Source organism: Diceros bicornis, chromosome 7, assembly GCF_020826845.1.
Source record: "Diceros bicornis minor isolate mBicDic1 chromosome 7, mDicBic1.mat.cur, whole genome shotgun sequence".
Taxonomy (NCBI): Eukaryota; Metazoa; Chordata; class Mammalia; order Perissodactyla; family Rhinocerotidae; genus Diceros; species Diceros bicornis.
In genome coordinates this window covers 83176376-83196409 of record NC_080746.1, presented here as the reverse complement: position 1 = coordinate 83196409, position 20034 = coordinate 83176376, and the positions used below count along the sequence as shown (strand labels likewise).

Here is a 20034-nt window from a genome sequence, read left to right as displayed (position 1 = left end):
AGTTAAGGCTCTTAAGAATTTCAAGATTTTTCCTCCTTTTTCCTTTGTTGTTACTGCTGTAATCTCTAAGGCAGCTTAAATTCTTACAGATAGGGGAGATAAAAATTTTGTACGACACAAATTTGCCAATGGTGAAAGTAAGTTCTTAGGGTGTTAGGGGGGAGCTGGGTCATCCTAGGCTAAACAGGAAGGAGTCTTCCGCCCTGAATAAACTTGCTCAAATCACTGGGGGCAAGTGACTCGATATTTCTGATTCTCTCGTTATCTAGAGACACGTCTTACTCTGGATTAGTGGTGGCGAACCCAGAGGCGAGCAGGGCGTTGCAGGTGTGAGGCAGGGGTGGGGGTGGGATTTGTGGAGCAGAGATGGAGAATATGCTCTCTTCCCGGGGCAGCCACTGCTTACGTCCAGCAGACTGTTAGCATGCAGGCTAGATTCAGGCTCAGTTGTTGCCAGATTTGATTTTTCAAGAAAAGTCAGATCCACATTTAATGGAAGATCTTCCAGTTTTTAAGTGTTGACAACTAATCCCATTTTCTTTCTACACCATGTGGGCCAAACAAAACATATCTGAATGTAGCCTTTGTGTCATCAGTTTGCAACCTTTGGGTTTTGAAGGTCTTTTTCACCTCCAGTGCCCTCTACCCTATGAGCCTGAGAATAATTGTATCTATCTCGCAGGAGGGCCTCACCCTAAAGACTAGAAATGTAGTCATAGCTCCACTGCCGGTTAAGTGTTTCCTGTTGTTAGTGTTTCATTATTCATAATTAATGTTACCTCCAGGCAATTCTTATGCAAACAGCTTCTTTCCAAAGTTAAAATCAATTGTATTTCCTGTTACTTGCTAAAGTGCACAGATTTTATTTTCTGCATGTTAGTTTTACCTTTTTTAACACATCTAGTGCCTGGTTTCAATTCCCCAGGGCCCAACTTTATTTTGCGCCAACTCTTGGGAGGTAAATCTTTAACGAACTTTAACGTTTGTAAACCTGAATATGTTATAAAAGTCTTGGGGAAACACAGTCTTCCATCCTACCTGTTATCAACTGTCTTGTGTACCCCCAAATTCATATGATAAAGCACTAACCCCCAACATAACTGTATTTGGAGAAGGGGCCTTTAAGGAAGTAATTAGGGTTAAATAGTCATAAGGGTGGGGCCCTAATCTAACAGCACTGGTGTCCTTATAAGAAAAGGAAGAGATACCAGGAGTGCAGGTACCCAGCGGAAACGCCGTGTGAGGACACAGTGAGAGGGTGGCCATCTGCAAGTCAGGAACAGCTCTCCCCAGAAACCAAACCTGCTGGCACCTTGGTCTTGGATTTCTGGCCCTCAGAACTGTGAGGAAGTAAATGTCTATCGTTGAAGCCGCCCAGTCTGCAGTATTCTGTTATGGCAGCCCTAGCAAACCCACATAACACCTATAACTAGCCTGTCTTTTGTGTTTGATGTCTCGGGGCTTTTAGGTTCCTTAAAAATTCCAGTCATTCTCAGAGAAATCCCACTTTTAAACTCATCTTCCCATCTGACTTCCTGCTCAAGACATGATAGAAATTTCTGTATCTCCAGTCAAAAGAGTCCCCCTTCTGGGAAACATATCAAACTGTGTATATAATGGCAGAACACAAACTACTTGGTGACTCACCCGTAAAATGTGAGATAAAGGAAACCGATTCTTTTCCCTAGTTTGAGAACTTCTCCACATCTGTCAGCAGCTCCCGTGAGTCGCACTATGCCGACTTTCTTGAGGCTGGAGAGCCACTTATACGCGTGCTCATCGTTTATTAAAACATCCTCAAAATCCAGCGTCGGGAGCTGGAGCTCCGAACCCCAGTACTGACATTCTGTGAATCAAGAAAGGAGAAACCAGAGTGGGTTACGGTGTTTTCACATGCAATGAGAACCTCAGAGAAGGGGCAAATTTGGTGAAGCTGACCTTTGATTTATCACAGAATTCAGCAATATTAGAACTGCCCATGTTACCGGCTTTTCTTCCCTGGAGCCAAGCCAGTCTGCTTCCTGCCTACACCTGCGCCTGACCCGCGACAGCTATTCGATACCCCGTGTTTGTTGAGAGAATGCTGTTTAGATTATGGATGGCTCTTGACCTGTACGTTTTAGGGCTTCTCTGCCTGGACGCTGCTTAGAAACGAGGCCGAGACCTTGTGTGTTTTAACAGCCAAGTTATATTGCTCAACTCCGAACAGATGATGCAATCAGAATGGTGGACTAGAACAGCATATGCCTGTGTGTGTGTGTGGGGGGGGGGGGCGTGTCTGCCGTGGCAGGTACAGCTCCTTCTTTCTCTTATTTCTCCCAATAAGAAGTTTCTCTGGGGTCAAATCGTTCTCTGGAATCAGCAAAAGCTGTCTACGGGAAAGAAAAGATGAAAGGCATGGCCCTGGGAGGCGTAGACCCTTTGGTGACAATGCCACAGCAGATCAAGTCAAATGCCTTCCTTGGCTCTGATTCCTCATGATTAAATGCTCATAAAAGCCTTCATTTGAGAAAACAGAAAGGAAAACAAATGTAAAAAATAATTTGCTTGCAAACCAGGGTCTTCCAAAGGAGATGGAACACAGAGGAAATATAATTTTGCCAAGGGCAATAACTCCGATATTAACAACTGCGTTCAGGAAAGACCTAACTCTAGCTAATCCATTTCATTTCTTCAGATTTTGGGAAAGAATTTGCCTTAGGAAGGCAAACCTTCCTAACAACTGACAGAAGGAGGTCTTACGACCCCAATAGCATCCTGAGCAATGCCCACTTTTCTAACTGGGGAATAGATGTCGTGTTATAGAAAACAACCCCAGATCCCCCAGTTTTAGAATGAGGAATGGGTCAATGTTCCCTTGTAGTAGTTGTAGACTGGAAATCATTCCCTCTTGGGTGTCAACATGGCTGTTTCTGTAGAAAAAGATTTCTTAGCAGTCAGATAGTGGCTTTAGTGGTAGAAAGGTACGTGTGGCGCAGGAAGCCATGTCCTCCTTTTCACCAGCTTGTTGCATAAGGACATTTGCAGAAGTGAGTAGGTGTGTGTGTGTCAGAAGATCTAATCAGGCTATAAATGCATATATTGCCCAAGTTTCTGGGTTATTAAGCATAACAGCTTGCATAATGAGGCAGACTTTCCAGGGCCTAAATTGCAAACTGTAAATTAGGCCTCCCTAGTGGCTGCATTAATTCCTTTGGACTAGGTTAATATTCTTTAGTGTTGAATACATTCCACAAGCCCAAGTGACTTATTGTACCTTCTCAGGAAGTCGAGCTTACATTCAGTGACTGGCTCCTAATTTCTCATCTTAACTCTTCTCTCTCTGTGGGACTAACCAGAACTGAAAAAAACTATAGCCTTTCCTGCTCCTTTTTTCTGGCAATGCTTATTAAGTGCTCTCTACATTTGAGAAAACCTTAGAATTTAATATTAACCAAGTCACCTTGGCAAAGGGAAGCAGCTCAGCATACGGACCATATTGTATTATGCCAGAGCAAGTGGCTAAAGCCAGGACAGACAATGAGATGTGAAGGTTTTGGGATACAATTATAGTTTTTTTTTGCAGGGGGGAATGGTGTAAGATACTTGTTCGTGGTATTCTTTGATTATAGTAGCTACCCAATAATTATTTGCTGGTTTATTTTTTCAATAAGCCTAATATTTCACCATGTCGCGAGGCACTGTAGTAGGCAGTAGGTTTTAAAGAGCTCATAGTCTTTGGAGAATTGGCCCAGGAAGCAGACAACTAAAACACAATATGATAGATGCCAGTGTTGAAGTACATGCAGGGTACCATGAGGTAGCAGAACTTCTGATCCCTTATCTAATGATCCTCTGACGACGCCAGCTACACTTTCTCTTGCCTGCAGTTCCCCAGGTCTGTCCCTCATGTCTTGACTATTTCTTCTCAAGTCAAGCAGGATTGGTTTCATATGAAAGAGCCTCTTTTCTGAGAGGCAATCCGCTTGGCTGTGTTTAGAATATTGGGTGATGTGGTTGTTTGCTTTGCCACTCCCATTTATCTCTCCTCTTTGCTCTTTGCATTTAAAACCTCCAGATTGTAATACCTGATACCAACCAAAAAGGTCTGCACAAAGAAAGGATAAGGGTCATAAAGATTGCTGATTGGCTCCCTAACTAGAAAAGTCATTTGGCTTCCAGTTAGGAAAAAAATTTCCTCGGCAAAATATCAATGTTAAGGTCATAACTAACAAGTCACTGTCTCCTCTTTCCAAAGCTTACGCCTAAGTAGACTACATCCAGAAACTCAAAAATTATTGAAAACAGCTTTAAGCTTATTGAGCCCCAAATGAAACTTATCAGCCCATTGAGAATTAGAGGTGGATGCGATGTTAGAGACTCGTCTGGCATTTTCACATCAGCTTTAGGATTTCCCAACAGCTTCAGTTCTTATTATTGAGTAAAAAGATTGTCTAAACCACAGCTGAAGATTCTCCTAGGTCTTGGGCACTGTGGTGATCTGGCCAAGGCCGTGTTTTTTGTTTCTGTAGAGACTGTCAGATGGATTAGCCATTGTCTACATGGCCATCTACAGCAAATGTTGTCTTTATTACAAAGGTTAAGTAATTTATTGATGAACCTCTGTTACAGTATTTAAAAGAAAAATCTTATATCCTGTTGAGAGCAAACCAGCCTGGAGAGATAGTGTGATCTAAACCACAATATTGTCAAATTGAGCTTTCAGAGGTGATGGAAATATTCTGTCTGCACATCCAGTACCATAGTTCCTAGCAACATGTGGCTATTGAGACTTGGCATGTGGCTAGTGGAACCGAGGTAGTACATTTTTCGCTTCATTTAATTTCAACTTAAATTTAAATAGCCACATGTAACTGGTACTGTATGAAACAGGACATGAATAAAGAACACAGAGGCAGAGAGGCCGAGTGTGAATCGCTGTCCTGCCTCTCACCAGCTAGTTTCTTGGTCTCCTCTCTGAGCCTCCATCTCTTAATTTGTAAAATAGGCATAATTATGGTTACCTTGCAGGTTATTTGTTGACCTTGCAATGAGATTATGGTGAGTAATCTAGTACAGTGCCTGCTAGTAGTACAGTGCCTGCACACAGTAGACCAATAATAATATAATAATAGTCAAAATTTGCTGACACTTTCTAGGTGTCAGGCGCAGTGCTAGGTGCTTTCCATATATTATTCCTTTTCATGCTCACAATAAATATGTGCGACAGAGGCCTTCAGCGCTCCCGTGTTATAGAGAAGGGAACAGAGAGCCGAGTCACGCAGCTCACAGTTTGCAGAGCCGGTTAGTCCAACCCAGGCAACTGATTCCAAAGTCTGTAATTTTAACAACTACACATAAAATAAACATTTGAGGCCTTGGAAGACTGTTGTCACATGTATTTTTACGTCCTATGTCTGAATGTCCATAGCATATTCTGTCCCTTATAAAGGAAATCTACCAGATAAAAGAGAAGGCAGGGCGAGTTACAATTAGGAACACTTTGTCTGGAATTGTTCAAGGTAACCTTGGCTCCCAGTCAGGACTGTCAATGCAGGAGAAACACTGTGATGTATTTCACTGCACAACACTCCAACAACACGGCTATTCACCTTTTGTGAGATGAACCAAGGCTTAACAATTGGCTAGCTTCTCTTCTTTAATCTACGCCGGTGTATTTCAGTGATCCATGATTGTTTGGTTTTACTTAAGGCCATTATCACTTTCCACAGAGTTTTGGTGACTGTGTGGCAGGGAAATATAATAAATAGAGATTGAAAAAACATTTTCATGAGATGTAAATGTTTGCAAACTTTGAGTTCGTATTTTGACTATTTTGTGGATTCAAGACGGATCTGCTTGGGGCACACACTACATACAGCTATATGCGTTTATAGCATGTTTTAGTGAATTTTTGTTTTTACGTGAGTCATTTTCCCATTATAGAATAATGCATACACATGCACACACACACTACTTTTTGTTTTAAAAATACAGAATGAGTTAGATTCTTTCAATAAATGTGTTACTCTTTACAGGTGTAAAATTAACTATATTCACACAGAGATTCCAGTGTAAGGCAAGGCTGTCAATACTATAGACAGCATAATCTATACTATAAATAATTTCAAATTTACAAGATTTTACTATCAGAGGGTGGTTACAATGCCTTTTAAGTTCTGCAAAGTTTACAATTTTCCAACTATAGCTTGCATTTTGGCGTGCCCTAGCAGGAGCTTTGCAAAAATCAGCCACCAAGGTCCACGGCCCATCACAGCACCTGTGTCCTAACACAAGCTGCTCATACACTCGGTTGTTCTGTGTGTGACTTTCAAAGACAACGCTGTGACTAACCAGTTTCCAACTTCATCATAACATCCTGAGTATAAAATACTCTAATTTTCTGGGAGAAATAAACTACGTTTCAATAAATCCACAAGTAAAATCATTCTATGACACCTGCATAGAAACTTTAACACTGGAAAAGTAATTTAAAAGCATTTTCCCAAGTCTCATCCGGGTGCAAAACACAACTACTGGGGGCCCAAAAGAAAACACGCTGACCAGAGTAAATCATTTGTCAGATGGATACATTAAAAGAAAATCTAAATTTCACACTAGCGTCTGGATACATAAACAGTATGGAAAATGATGGAATATTTAAGGCATGAACCACCCTTTCTAATTTAACTTACAGCCTTACTAATAAATACATCCTTGAACATGTGCTTCACACACCATAAAATTTATGAACAGGCTACATGCTGGCTTTCAAGGAACCATTTGTACAAGGTCTCCTTTGCAGGGTTAAGCATCACATTCCTGGATCCTGACTTGTATTTCAAAAAAGGAAAAGACACAAAGAAGCTCTTCAGTGATGGCTTCATGGGGGCAGCATGCTGGGTTGCAATGTTATTTCAAGAGTTTAGGCCTTCTGTCCACCTGCATGGAGCTTGCTGGGGCTCTGAAATAGTCATCAAATGTGCTTAGGATCAGCCAGGCTCTTACTGTGTTTTCCTGTAAACACCTGTAGGGGCCCAGCCCAAACCAAAATCTGACCCCTAGTAAAGGAAAGACACCTGGGTGGAAATAAAGCCCGATTGCCTCTTCTGCCCTGAGGGGCCCTGCCCTCTTGGATATTCCTTTACTTCTTGCCTAGTGAACTCGACATGTCTTTCAAGATTCTGGCCACTTGTCCTCGCTGAGACTGAGATCTTCCAGAAGCTGACCCTGAGACGAGGATTTGAACGCAAGCAGTTTATGAAGGAGGTGTCCCTGGAAGCACTCACAGGAGGGGGGAAGAAAGCCTCTGGGAGGTGTTTTAACGAACCGGTGACTGCTTTTGGCAGCAGGGGCTCAGCACTGCTAGACCGTGCAGCAGCACTGTAGACTCCTCCAGAGTTGTCCCAGCCAAGGGCAAGGATGCTGAGATGCACAGGCCACCCGTGCCCTCATTGGTTGAGGGCTGCTTCTCTGGGCATTCAGCCCTGTGTGTTGGCCAAGCCTGCTCCCTCAGGCAGGGAGGCCCTCCAGCGGAGTGGCAGTCTTGCAACAGGAAGCTGCTGGCACGTATGGGAGGAGTGCTGAGGGCTCTGGGGGGCGCCGACAGCCTCTGCAATGCCCTCCTTCAGGATCTGCAATAGTGGGTGAGATGGCTGTCCTCTGGTCCCCCAGCACCCATACACACCTAAGTGGCAGTGCTTACCACATTACGTGAAAGGATCTTTCACTTATTCAACACACACTTGGTGAAAGCCTTGCTATGCAAGAGAGATCACATTAGTGAATCAAAATAGATGTGATTGCTGCCCTCGTGAAGGAAAAAGTGAATAAAGAAGGAAGCAAACAAATAAATACATAAAAATAAACATTGTAGCAAATGCTATAGGGGTAACAAATAGGTTGTATTGACAAACAATTATTGGAAGTGGGATGGGGAACCAGTTTAGACATGGCAGTTAGGAAAAGTCTAGCTGAAGAGATGCTATTGAAGCCAACTCCCGAGGGAAGAGAATAGCCAGTCATGCAAAGGGCAGGGAGAAGAGTGTCCATGGGGGAGGGACAATAGGAAGAGGGGGACTCTCATTTGTTGGAGGAACTCAAAGTCACTGAGGCAAAGAGGGTGTGTAGCAGACGAAGGGGAAAAGTGAGCAAGGGTGGGTCAGCAGTGCCTCCTCTCGCCCTTCCACTGGACTGTAAGTTCCTTGCAAACTATGGAGAGTGTGTCATTTGTCTTTATTTCCTCAACAATACTGCCCCTTTCTCTCCCTTCCCTGGGTATATAGCCCAGGGTGGGCACCAGTAGGTTAGTACATTAGTAGTATATTAATAGAACTAATACGTCCTGTATCCTAAACAAATCTTTGCTTATTTCCTAATGACTAGAGACTAGAAGCAATGCTTGAAAAAAGAGGTTGTGTCTGAGCACACTTTGTATTTTAAAAGATGGAGAAATCCTTAAAACATTTTCTCTGGGTGATAATCCCACCAAACTCAAAAAGTCTCCCTGAGATTGTGTAAAAGACATTTCTAAACAAGTTCAAGTTGCTTGAAAGGAGAGAAACCCATTTTCATCTTGGACTGGTAGGTACCTGGTATATTCTAAATGCTCAGCCCTATGACGAGAATGAACATCTAGTTGGAGAAAACAAGAATGCCTGAAACAGTGAAGCGATGCTAAATGGTGGTGTGTGATAAATATCGAAAAAATAAGAGGTAATGTTTATTGAGCACTTATGATTCCAGGCACTCTTCTGAGCACTGTATAGGGATTAATTCATGTAATCCTCATGATAACTCCATAACAGAGGTTCTATTGTTTCCATTTTAGAGATGAGGAGATAGGCACAAGGGTCTCGGAAAATTTGCGCAACGTCACACAGCTAATACATGTCAGAGCTGGGATACCCACTCAAATAACTTGACTCCAGATATTCAGGAAAAAACGTTGTATGTTGGAGGAAAACAAGCAAGAAAGGATGTCAGGAAGGGTGATTATTAGCTCAGGCTTCCTTAGAGTTGGCAGGGCAAACCGAAGATTCAGTTTTCCCTCTGTTCTTGCTGTGACTGTCCCCTGTGACATCCATGAAAAGGTCACAGAACAGCTTCATCATCACCCTCAACTGCACAGCACACGTCTCACTGTGGAGCGGCCCATACTGTTTAAGAGGGTTGTATCTTAACCCTCCAATTGTCACAAGCTTCTTTCTGATGCTAAGGCACAATCAACCTTTGTCACCCTTCTTTTAGGCCTGATTCTGTGCTCCAGAATCACACAGAATGTGACAGTCTTGGAGATATGTATAAAGACAGCTACCCTGCTAAGTGTTTCTTTCTAAGGCTAAATAGCCTCTTTCTTCCCCACATTTTTCATGTTTTATGGCTCCCAAGCCCTGCGCAACCCTCTCTGCTCTCCTTCGGGTGATGTGTTTAAGTTTGCTGATGCCCCAGAACAGCACTGATGGCTTGCATCAGACGTAATACTCTAGGTGTGGTCTGGCCCATGCCTGCACAGTGGGCTCGCTACTACATTTTTATTCATGTGGCCCAAATCTAATTAATCTTTTTTGGCAGTCTCAACTCTGTTGACTCATATTAACTTTTCAGTCAACCAAAATGTGTAAGAATTGCCTGTCACCCAAGCCTTCATTTCCGAAGCTAGTTCATTGAGAACGTATTAAGCACATATAGAGATGAGGATGCAGGTCCAATTTGATAGAGACATTGTGTCAAAATTAATAACTCAAGGTTTGAAGGTGACAGATCTGGATTCACATGTGAATTCTGATACTTCCCACCCGTGTGACCTTCAGAAAGTGGCACGTTCTCTCAGTTCAGTGTCTTTATCTGGAAAACACAGGATGAAAACAACCTGCAGAGTTGTTGTGAAATTTAGATGAGGTGATATCTGTAAAGAACTTGACATCTGCACTTGAAGCAGGCAGCTGAACGTGGCTGGAGAAAAACACACTGTGATGGCTAATCTTGCTGCACGCGCACTGGTCTCCAGTGAACTCTGTCCTGTACCCACCGGTGACTGTCTCACATTCTGTCCTCACGCCTCCCACATTGCCTCCTCCTACTCATGCTCAGCTGATGACTTTGCTTCTTATTTCAGTGAAAAAATAGAAGGACTCAGAAGAGAAATTCCATACGCTTCCACCACATCTCCCAGCTACCTGTGTCAGTGTTCTTTTCGCCACTCAATGTATGGTAGATATATTTGTAAATGTATTGCTTCCTTTCCCCACCAAAATGTAAACTCCTTAGGGACAGAGTCTTTCTCTATTTTGTTCACCACTGCACCCCACACCTAGAAGAGTGCCTGGTCCACAGCAGACACTCGTTAAGCATTTGCTGGATAAATTCATAGTGCATGGTAGATGACCAATAAATGATATCTGTTACTAATATAAGTAATTTCCCTAGATTCCAGCTGTCTAGTGGGCAAGACAGTCAAATACACAGCACTGACTATTCAGTGTGCTAATTGCAGTGACAGAGAAAGGAGCCCACACACATTGCTGCGACCACATAGGGGAGGGGGAGGACGACAGAATCATGTTTAACGGAGCAGATGCTCTTTAGTCAAATCTTGGCTCTGCTACTTCTTGTCTCTTTGATTTTGAACCAGTTACTTAATTTCTATCAGCCTCATTTTTCTCATGTGTAGAATGGTTATAATAATAAATAATGCTGCCTTTGTGATGTTGTTGTTAGGATTAAATAGAGCAATAAATATTCAGCACTGAGCTCAGTGCCTGGCATAAAGCAATGCTTTAAAAGACGTGAAGAAGGAAGATTGGAGAAGGAGCAGGAGAAGAGATAGAGGGAGAAGGGGGTACCTGATGTTGGCCGTGCAGACAGAGGGGTGATGGAGGTGGTGAGATGTGGATGGATTCTAGGTTCTTTTGACAACAGTGCTAACCGATTTTCTTGATACACTGGATGTGTAGTCTGAGAGATAAAGAGGAGTCAAGGATGATTCTGATGCCGGAGAGATGGAGTTGTCATCAACTAAGATGGGAAAGACTGTGTGTGGAGCGGGATTATCTAAGACTGTCTGCTTCCATCAGAGGGTTCATCTTTCCTCTGGTTTTCCTCATTTTTTCTTACTGCTCCAAGTAAGTCATTTTATAAATTCTTTTTTTGGTTGTCCATTATGTATTTTGCTTGATAATTTACTCTGGGCTAGAAACTTCCATTATGCCCTATTGAAGTTAGAGGTTAGAGACTCTGCTTCCTCCTTGTATGAGCACACTGATCTCTTTAGATATCTTAACTTTATCTTCCTTACTGGGATTATCTGCTTTTATATGGTCATGAGATTGTACCTAGCTGGGGTCTGGAGTTTTTTTCACCCAAGTATCTAGCTCATCCATGAAATCTAACATGTGTGCTGGTTGCTGGTATTTTCATCTGTAGTGACCCTTAACAGAGTAATAGCGTAGCCACTTCCGCCCCGGCGTGCTGATCACCTCAGCTTCAGCAAACATTTCCAAGTTGCTGATTGGAATTGGGTTCATAGTTGACCAGTCTCTTCACTGCCTTCCTTAATTTTATTTAAATGAAACTAACTGCCAGGTAGGTCAAATTTTGGCCCAGACTTCAAACCAATGTCTGAGTGGCTAAAATCCTTTTCATGGCAATAATTCACCTCTAAGCCACTCTTGTGTTTTCAGCCAGGAATATAACATGATTACTCTCTGTGCAAGGGGAACTCAAGCACAAGGTATGCTGCTGTCTCTCTCCTTCTGTCCTTACCACATGTTCTTCACTATGCCTCTGCTCCTGTGTTCACAGCTCTCTGAACAGGAGGAAAAGGGGAGGAGAAAGGATCCAACAGGCTTCGAGCGTCCACAGAGGGCCGGGCACTGTGCCAAGCACAGCGCTTACGATTTACCATTTATTCTTCATTCCACAGCTGAGAGGCACTGCCTCTTTTACATATGGAAAAAGTCAGGCTCAGATCACTTATGAAAGGAAGTCAGGTTCACAGAGCAGAGAGTCGAAGCCAGCTCTGCTGACTCGAAGCCTGTTCTCCTTTCATAACACGATGCTGTGGCACAGGTAAAGAGCTTCCTTGACATACCACACTCTTCCACTTTCTCTCCTGACAAATTCCAACAAAATCCTTTTTGAAAAATGTATATGCGCCCATTGTTGTATTACAACCTTGCATTTTAGTGTTACCAGTGAAATTGTGTCTATTTCCTGGGCTTACTTTCTTTCTTGCCTGTATTTTGTAGTTTGGCTTAGAGATAAATATAACTATGGGGTGAAATTGTTGGTAAAGGGCTTCACTGGGATGTGAGTTGGATCTTGCAGGATGCATAGGTGAAGTTTGGCCAGACAGAGAGAATAGAATGAGTGATCTGGGAAAAGGCAGAGCTTGGACAAAAGTAGGAATCTACCTGCTTGTGGATGGGGCACCAGGTCGTGGGATGATTGGAAAGCCCAGTGAAGACTTGGGACTTTATCATGCTGCAGCGAGACACCAAAAGCAAGGGGGAAGAGAGATGACAGTGGGCATTGGGAAGATCACCCCGCAGAGCTGTACAAGCTGTGTGTGAACAGAGGCCATGTTATTTCAGAAATCTAGACAGGAGATGATAAAAGGCTCCAACTAGGATGTTGGCAAGAGGGACAATCTGTGCAGTCTCTTCCCCCTATAACCTGTTGAATACCAGTATTCTCTGGGCAAACGGACGATGTGCATGGAGGCTTGACAGCCAGTGGGAAACAAGGAGAAGGGATTGTGCCTATTGGTTTAAACTGATATACTGTTCCACAAGGTCAAGAAGCCTCTCGGTGCTGTTCTCTATGTTTATTGACAACTACTTGCAAGGGAACCTTGTGACGATGAAGTGAGTTAATACGTGACATGTGACATTGCTCTTCACCCAACGTGGCCCTCCTCCAGAAGGTAAGTAGATACTGTCTCTATCGCGCAGATGAAGAATTTGGGGGCATATAGGGGTAAGTAAGTTGCTCAAGATCACAGACGTTGCAAGGCTTAGGGTCAAGAGCACTCAATTTCGGTGCTATACTGCTCTTTTGATTAAGAGCAAAGTTACAGATTGAGAAAAATACAGCATTTTGAACAAAAGAATACAGTAAAGTTAGAGAATTCCTTGAATGGAGTAGAGTTTAAACATTATTTATGTAACTTGCTCAGCTAGAAATTAGGGAAATCAACAGAATGTAAAAATAGCAACGTCAACATTTTTTTTTTTTAAATAATTTTTTTCGACAAGCATATAAAAAGTTTCTGAAAATTGGAAAAAAAAAATCAATTTTTTTCCATGGGCACATTTGAAAGTTGGGGACTGGAATTTAAAAGAAGAAATTTAAGTATGCTGAAGATATTTACTTCCCCAAAACTAAAGTTGTGTAGTTCTACGTTCTGCCATGTCGAAGAAGCCCAGTGGAACCGGAAGTGAGAAGTGATAATGTTTTAGTCAGCTGTCTTCTGTCTTTGGCTGGTGAATCTCCTGATGTGTAGGCACTAGCAAAAATGGCAGGCTAAATTTATAACTTATGTGTAGGTTTGGGGAAAATGAAGCCAGCATATGCAGCAATCCAACTTTACTTTTTGAAATTGCCACACTTTGGAATTTTCTAAATTTATAAATTCTAAATTTGCAGTCCAACTGCCAATGTTATAAAACTCATTCCTGGGCTGTAAGAAAAAGTAAGCCTAGTCTGTGAGAAACGGAAGCTTTTACTCATTGAAGAAAGTTCTCTCTGCTTTTATCCTATTTGGAAAAAAAAAAATAGAAAAGAAATAAATTTACTTTAGTGTAACTACAGAAAATTGCTTTCCAAGAGTAAAGAAAAGTTAGTATATTTTCCCTAATTTTTGATGTGGCAAGCATACTGAAAAAAATAGGAAAAGAGAATGGGCTATAATAATTTTTCCTTGAAGTAGATTTGCTTTAGGTTCTCAAAAATATCCTCAAACTTTTTCAAGGCTTTTAAAGATGCCAGCTTTTTAAAGACACCAGATTTTCAAAGTCCTATTTAGCACTAACATTGGATGATGCTATGATACTTTGTTTCATGAAGTTGTTAAGTAATAAAAAATTATTTTTAAAAAAGAATATAATTAATGTCTCTTACCTAAGAATTTTTTAAAGTAATAGATGTAGTATACAGGCTTTTTTTTTTTTTTATTTCTATAATGTATCCAGTTGTAAATTAGACTTAGCTTTAATATTTACCTTTGAGTATGTGGTTATGAGTCTACCAAGTACAAAACAGAAATTGAGTGGGATAATAAATGATATGTAATTCAGAAAAGAATAGGACATGGAATACGACACAGAGGAAAAATGAAGCAAAATATGCACTCATAAACTCACAGGCATTTAAGATACCCGTCTTCATTTCGTCAAAACCCCAAAGACATTTCTCTGAAAGTCGATATGTCTGTTTCACATACGATAGGCAAAACAGAATAGAGACTTGCTTTTTAAACATGCTTTGAGCTTTTCTCCCACCTGTGCATCAGAGTGTGAGCCTGGCTGACCTCAGGGAAGGAATCTTGATTAGGTCTTTCTTGGGAAGGGAAAACATTTGGGTGCATGATGTGGTAGCTTGATTGCTCTGATGCAGCTGTTTTGACAGAGCTGTTCTGAAGCTATTTGACCTGGCAGCCCCAATACAGTTGGGACATTCTAAGACAGCCTGAAGAAAACGACATCCCAGCCCATTTATAATTACCATTTAATATGCGAGACAGACACCCTGACTCCATCCCTGACGTGCATTGCAGACTGCCACCTCTGGGGGTTCAAGAATGGCTGAGGGATGGGGCACGGCTTAGAGACAGGGCCGAAATATTCGTGGGAGTGAGGCATATTTATTGTGTGCATTACTTGCTAATTAAAAAAAAATAGTGATTTTTTTTCTTTTTGATAAATCTCTGTAAAAATAACCTCTATGCCAAACCAGTTCTGTTCTTTGCACTATAACAAAATCTCCATCTTTAAGTAAACACATGGCCCTCTGCAAGAAAGGGGGAGCTCTCTTTTTTCTTGCCGTGTGCAGGGCACAGAGACTTAGACGGCCCTGATGGTCACTGGAGAGTTTTTCTCCCTCTCGTGCCATGTTCCTTTTGAAACAAAGGAGGGGGTTATAGCCCTGGACTGAAGGGTCGCATATCCGATTAGGAGACAGGTGAAGACTTGCTCCTCTATAGGAAGGGTATATTGAATTGAGGGTAGATGTTCTTTTCTGACTGTGCAATTTCTCAGACCCTGAATTGCTGAGAAAACCAAGCAGACTGCTTCCGTGGAAAAAAGATTTTCTTCAAAGTACAACTATTAAATCTTAATTTGCAATAACAAATACTACTAAAGTCAGAGAATAGTATAGAAATATGTCAGTACCAATTCAAAGAGACAGAGAGAAAAACAAGCATTCATTCTGAGACTGAGTGTTAATAAAAAGAACCATATTTAGGTTCATATGTACAAGATCATATTGTGTGTTGATTTTTTTCCATTTTAGTCCTATTAGTTATATTATGGGAATTATTCATCTTGAAGTTAGTCACAAAAATGAGTGTATAATTATATCAGTTTCACATGGAAATTAAAATGCAATTACATAAAAAATCTTCATATTTCCAATATTTTTGAAAGTCTGCGATTTTCATCCATATGTTTGGAAACGTTCGCATGCTAGTCTTCAATGGTCAGGTCTTAGGTTGGTAGAGGTTGGAGAGCAGGGCCAGCAGCCTCCTGTCCTACTGTAAATAGATGTTTCCCTTGAATATGACTTCTATTCCCACCCTCTCTGCTCCTTTCCCGGTTCACGCGTTTAGTGTCTCTTGCAGGACAATTTCTAGGCCACGCTACGGTCACCCTGCTCCCAGCCACTCTGAACGCCAGCCAGTCCATCCAACACAGATGGCCGTGACCAAGACCTTCCTACAACACAGACCAGTCACTTCACTCTCTTTTGTAAAATAAATACAAACTAAGAGCCAAAGGAGTGTGCTGGAGGAGGAGGGAATGCAACAAGAGAAAAACAAAGCTAAGGAGACATTCACAAACTTGTAGTCATTTGAGAAATTACATGCATTTGGTCAAAATCAGAAAGACACAACTCTGAAAATGTAAAATGCACTCTAAAAAAAATAAAGCAATCTTCTTCCTAAACGCATAATGATCTTAAACTCGTTTCCCTGGCCTGGCAGACTCAGCCCGGGATCTGATGGCCGGGATCGTCCCTGAGCTCTGGGCTGAGAAGGCTTCCTTGCCCAAGGCTGCAGAACTGAGCCTCCTAGGATGGCCCTCCAGCCCCTTCCTGCTTTGGCCCCTTCCTTCTCCTCTGTTGCCTAACCAGTTTATCCTCAGCAGTATTAACCACCTGCAGCTTCCCGAACCCACCCTACTATTTTACACTTCTGTGACTTTCTACCAACTTTTTTCTCTGTTGAGAATTTCCTTACTTTCTCTTTGCCTGACAAACTGATTCTTCAAAACCCAGCTCAAGTGTTACTTCCCTTCTGAGGACATTTTCCTGATCGCCTCAGACTCCCTCCTCCGTGTTATAATTAACCTTCTAGGCATGCGTTAATGTACTTAGAATAATGTATTATGCTTATTTGTTTTCATGGTTAATGTCCCCTCCTAGACTTGATAAATCCTTGAGGACAGAATCCATGTCTTTTTTTTTTAACATGGTATTTTCTTACAGACTTTCCAGCACAAAATGGGTGCCCACTATATGTGCAACTGAATAGAAATTTATGAGGGCGTGATTATTGCCCATGTCTTCCTTCCAGCTGTGACCGTCCCATGACAAGAGTTTCTTCTGGCTGATTATCATTTGTCCGTTCATCTCTGAGTTCAACATGTAGTGCCAAGGGAAGATCCAGGGAAAGTGGCCTGCCTCTCGACACCAGGTTTTAAAAGGCTTTCCTCGCTCTCAGGAAAGAGCAGAAAAGGAAATATTGCCACTGAGGACTAAAAACAAAACCCTTTCACAAATGTGACTGAGTTTATTTACATGTTCTGGAGTATAAATGTTTGAAAATATGCAATGGCAGTGAAAGAAGGTATCAAATTCTGCAGGCAAAAAGCCATAAAAACAGTATTCCAAAAATGGCCCATTAATCTCTTCTTTAACCCACCAACTGCACAGCTTGAGAATATATTTTAAAAATCTGATCTTGTTTTAAACCATTAAAATATTTTCCAGTGTCTAAATAGCAGCCAGTTCTCCTCATGTTCTTCATGCCTGCTGCTTAGGAGTGTGACCAGATTTTTCCACTACTTAACTGAATGTGGTACCACTGCCGTTTTGCTACTGCCTGATAGTACTGAGCAATGTAAGCTATAAACTGCAATCATGGAGAAATGTTAATGGAGGGGTGGCCATATCCTTTTACAATGCTTAAAAGCTTAAGCCGTAATACTAAAAAGTTGGCTTTTATTCCCTGAAATAATCAAAAGAAGAAACTGAAGGAAATTAAAGTAAAATCCAACAGGATTACAAAATTAGGGCAGAGCTAAGGAAAAATATTTTGAGTATCAGAAGAAATCTAAAATAAATAAAAAATAATAATACATTCGTGATACCACTTTTTGACCTGGACAGTTGCTACTCAGTCATGTAATTGGAGACTCCTTCAAGAATCTAGCAATCATTCACGGGGGGAAGGCAGGGAAAATGTCTTCCCTGGATACCCCTCTGGATCCCACCAGCTAGCGGGGCTAGAGAAAGAGGAAAATGGGTGCTGGTGGTTTAGACAGAAAGCACTGGAGCAAAACCTTGTCCCTGTCAGAATGGTAAGAGTCAGGGAGTGGAGGAACCCAGTTCTTGACGAGACTGGCCTCTGCTTGGGCAGGAAGGGGACAATATCATACCCTGTTGATAGCTGTAGGACACGGTGCACCTGTGTGGTTCAAGCTGATTAACTAGTAACATCTCCACACCCAGTGAACTGCTGTACATCTAGCATTTAAAACCGTGCAGAGTCACTACACGTGTTTGAGAATTTCAGATTTGAAAGAAGTAAGGTAAATCTCTGTCTTGCTGTATGACCCAGAATTCTCAGAAGAGGTGTGACAAAATTCAACAAGGTTGCCCAGTTGCTCAAAGGGACAGTGGTCCAGGATGTCTGGTTAACAGACAAGAAAATTCAGGGAAACTTGCCTTGTGGGTGTGTTTATAGAAGTCCAGGTTCGAATAAATGCATAAGAATCATCTTGTTTTTTAGAATTTACATTTGACCCACATAATATTACATTAGAAATCTTCAAACTGCACATGGGGACAATGAACACTTCCCACTTTTCCCCAGCACCTCCACTTGGGCTCTGTTATTGCCTAGCTCCTAAAAGTCATATTTTAAAAATAACTTTCTACCTGTCTCTAGTATTCATTTTATTTTGTCTCTCAGCTCAAGAATAGACTCTTCTTTTTCTGCAGAATCCATCTATTGCAGATTTTCTGAACATTTTTGTGGTCACAGATTTCCTAAAGATCCATATAAACTCTCCCCAAGCAAATGTGCTCGTGTGCACGCGCACACACATGCATGCACACATGCATATGCACACACATGCGCACGCACGGGCACACACATACACCCATGCACTCTCAGTGCTGTGTATATCGTTTCGTGGGGTTCATGGATCACATAATTTAATCTGTGGATGCCAGGTTAGGAGTTCCTGCTGTGTTGACTGGGTGTTGTTGTGGCCTCAGAGAAAACCATTAAGTAGGGCTGGTCTGCCTCTGGTTTGACCTGCTCTTTTGCAGCGAACACTTCTGGAGTGCCTGCCGTGTGCCAGGTTTCACGTCAGATGACAAGGACACATTTCTTTTGATGCGCTTCTTTTCTTCCTATCTCTTTAGAATGTCTAGAACTGCTCTATATTTCTTTTCATCTCCACCCAAATGATCTGTGTTGGTAAATCATTAAACATTACACATAAATTACAGTAATATTTTAACCAATGCACAAGGGTTTGAATTTGCTTCTGAGCAAATTTCTTACCATAGGAGTTTTAAAAGACATTGAAGACCATGGCAAAGTTACCTGGCAAAAACAATTCTCTTTGGAGACTTTCTCTGGCTTGCTGAGAAAAACATCTTTTCTTCAGCCAATCAGCTTCGAATTCACTGTAATGTTCATTTGGCCACGTGATATGAACCTTATAACACAGAAAGCAAATATCACCTATATGTATATATGCTTTTATATACTTCAGTTCTCCACTGTTGCTCAGTTTCTGAATGTTATTTAAGATAATCAGGGAATCCTATTAGTAACTGCTTTTTTTTTTTGCTTACGTACTCACAAGCATAGAATAAGTTTTTGGAAAACAAGGAAATTGAAAGCCAAGGGGATCCATCTGAGGTCTGAGGCCCCTCAAATTTCACACAAGAAAGAAAATCTTACTAGATCTGTAGTTCTTGTTCTATATCCTCAAAACCTGTGGTCCCCAAACTTTCTGTGATGACTTGAAGTTACCTGTCAATTAAGATTCCTGCCAAGAGTATCAGAAACAGTAATGATGATGAAGAGGTGGATAATAATAAAAATAATGCCATTTTGAGAGTATACTGTATAACAAGCCCTACAAACACAGCTCATTTAGGCCCCACACAGCTCTAGGGAGAAGGTACTCCTAACATTCACATTTTCCAGGTGAGGAATGGAAGAATAAACACCATTTCTAAGGTCACACAGCTAGCAAGCTGTCCCCAGGAGTAAAGTCCTGGAGTCGAGAAGACCAAAGAGTGGGGAGAGGATGACCTTGCTCTTCTGATAACTATCCTAGCAAATTCAGAAGAGAGAAGCACAGGGCGGAGGCCACATCTGGTCTGGTTTTGAGAGCTACACTTTTGGGAATCCCAGAAAAAGCTTTGCACATCTACTCATAATTTGACTAAAAAATATTAATCAATACGAGTTTTTGAATGCTCACTGCATGGCTGGCACCACGTTAAACCTTTTTTACCCAGAGTATCTCATTGAATCCTCATATCATCTCTTTGAACAAGTTCTGTAGCAGCTCTACTTCACAGATGAGT

At 41.7% G+C, this 20034-nt stretch overlaps 1 protein-coding gene across 1 annotated transcript in view; it reads right to left on the bottom strand.

The window, feature by feature from the left end:
- The window catches only part of BBOX1 (gamma-butyrobetaine hydroxylase 1), a 57069-nt gene that overhangs the window by 26597 nt on the left and 10438 nt on the right, over positions 1-20034 (bottom strand). Inside the window, exons 3-4 of the mRNA XM_058546156.1 lie at positions 19037-19151; positions 1648-1846 (exon numbers count right to left, since the gene is read on the bottom strand). Coding sequence (XP_058402139.1) covers positions 1648-1846; positions 19037-19151 — 314 coding nt within the window. The remainder of the gene's footprint in view (positions 1-1647; positions 1847-19036; positions 19152-20034) is intronic.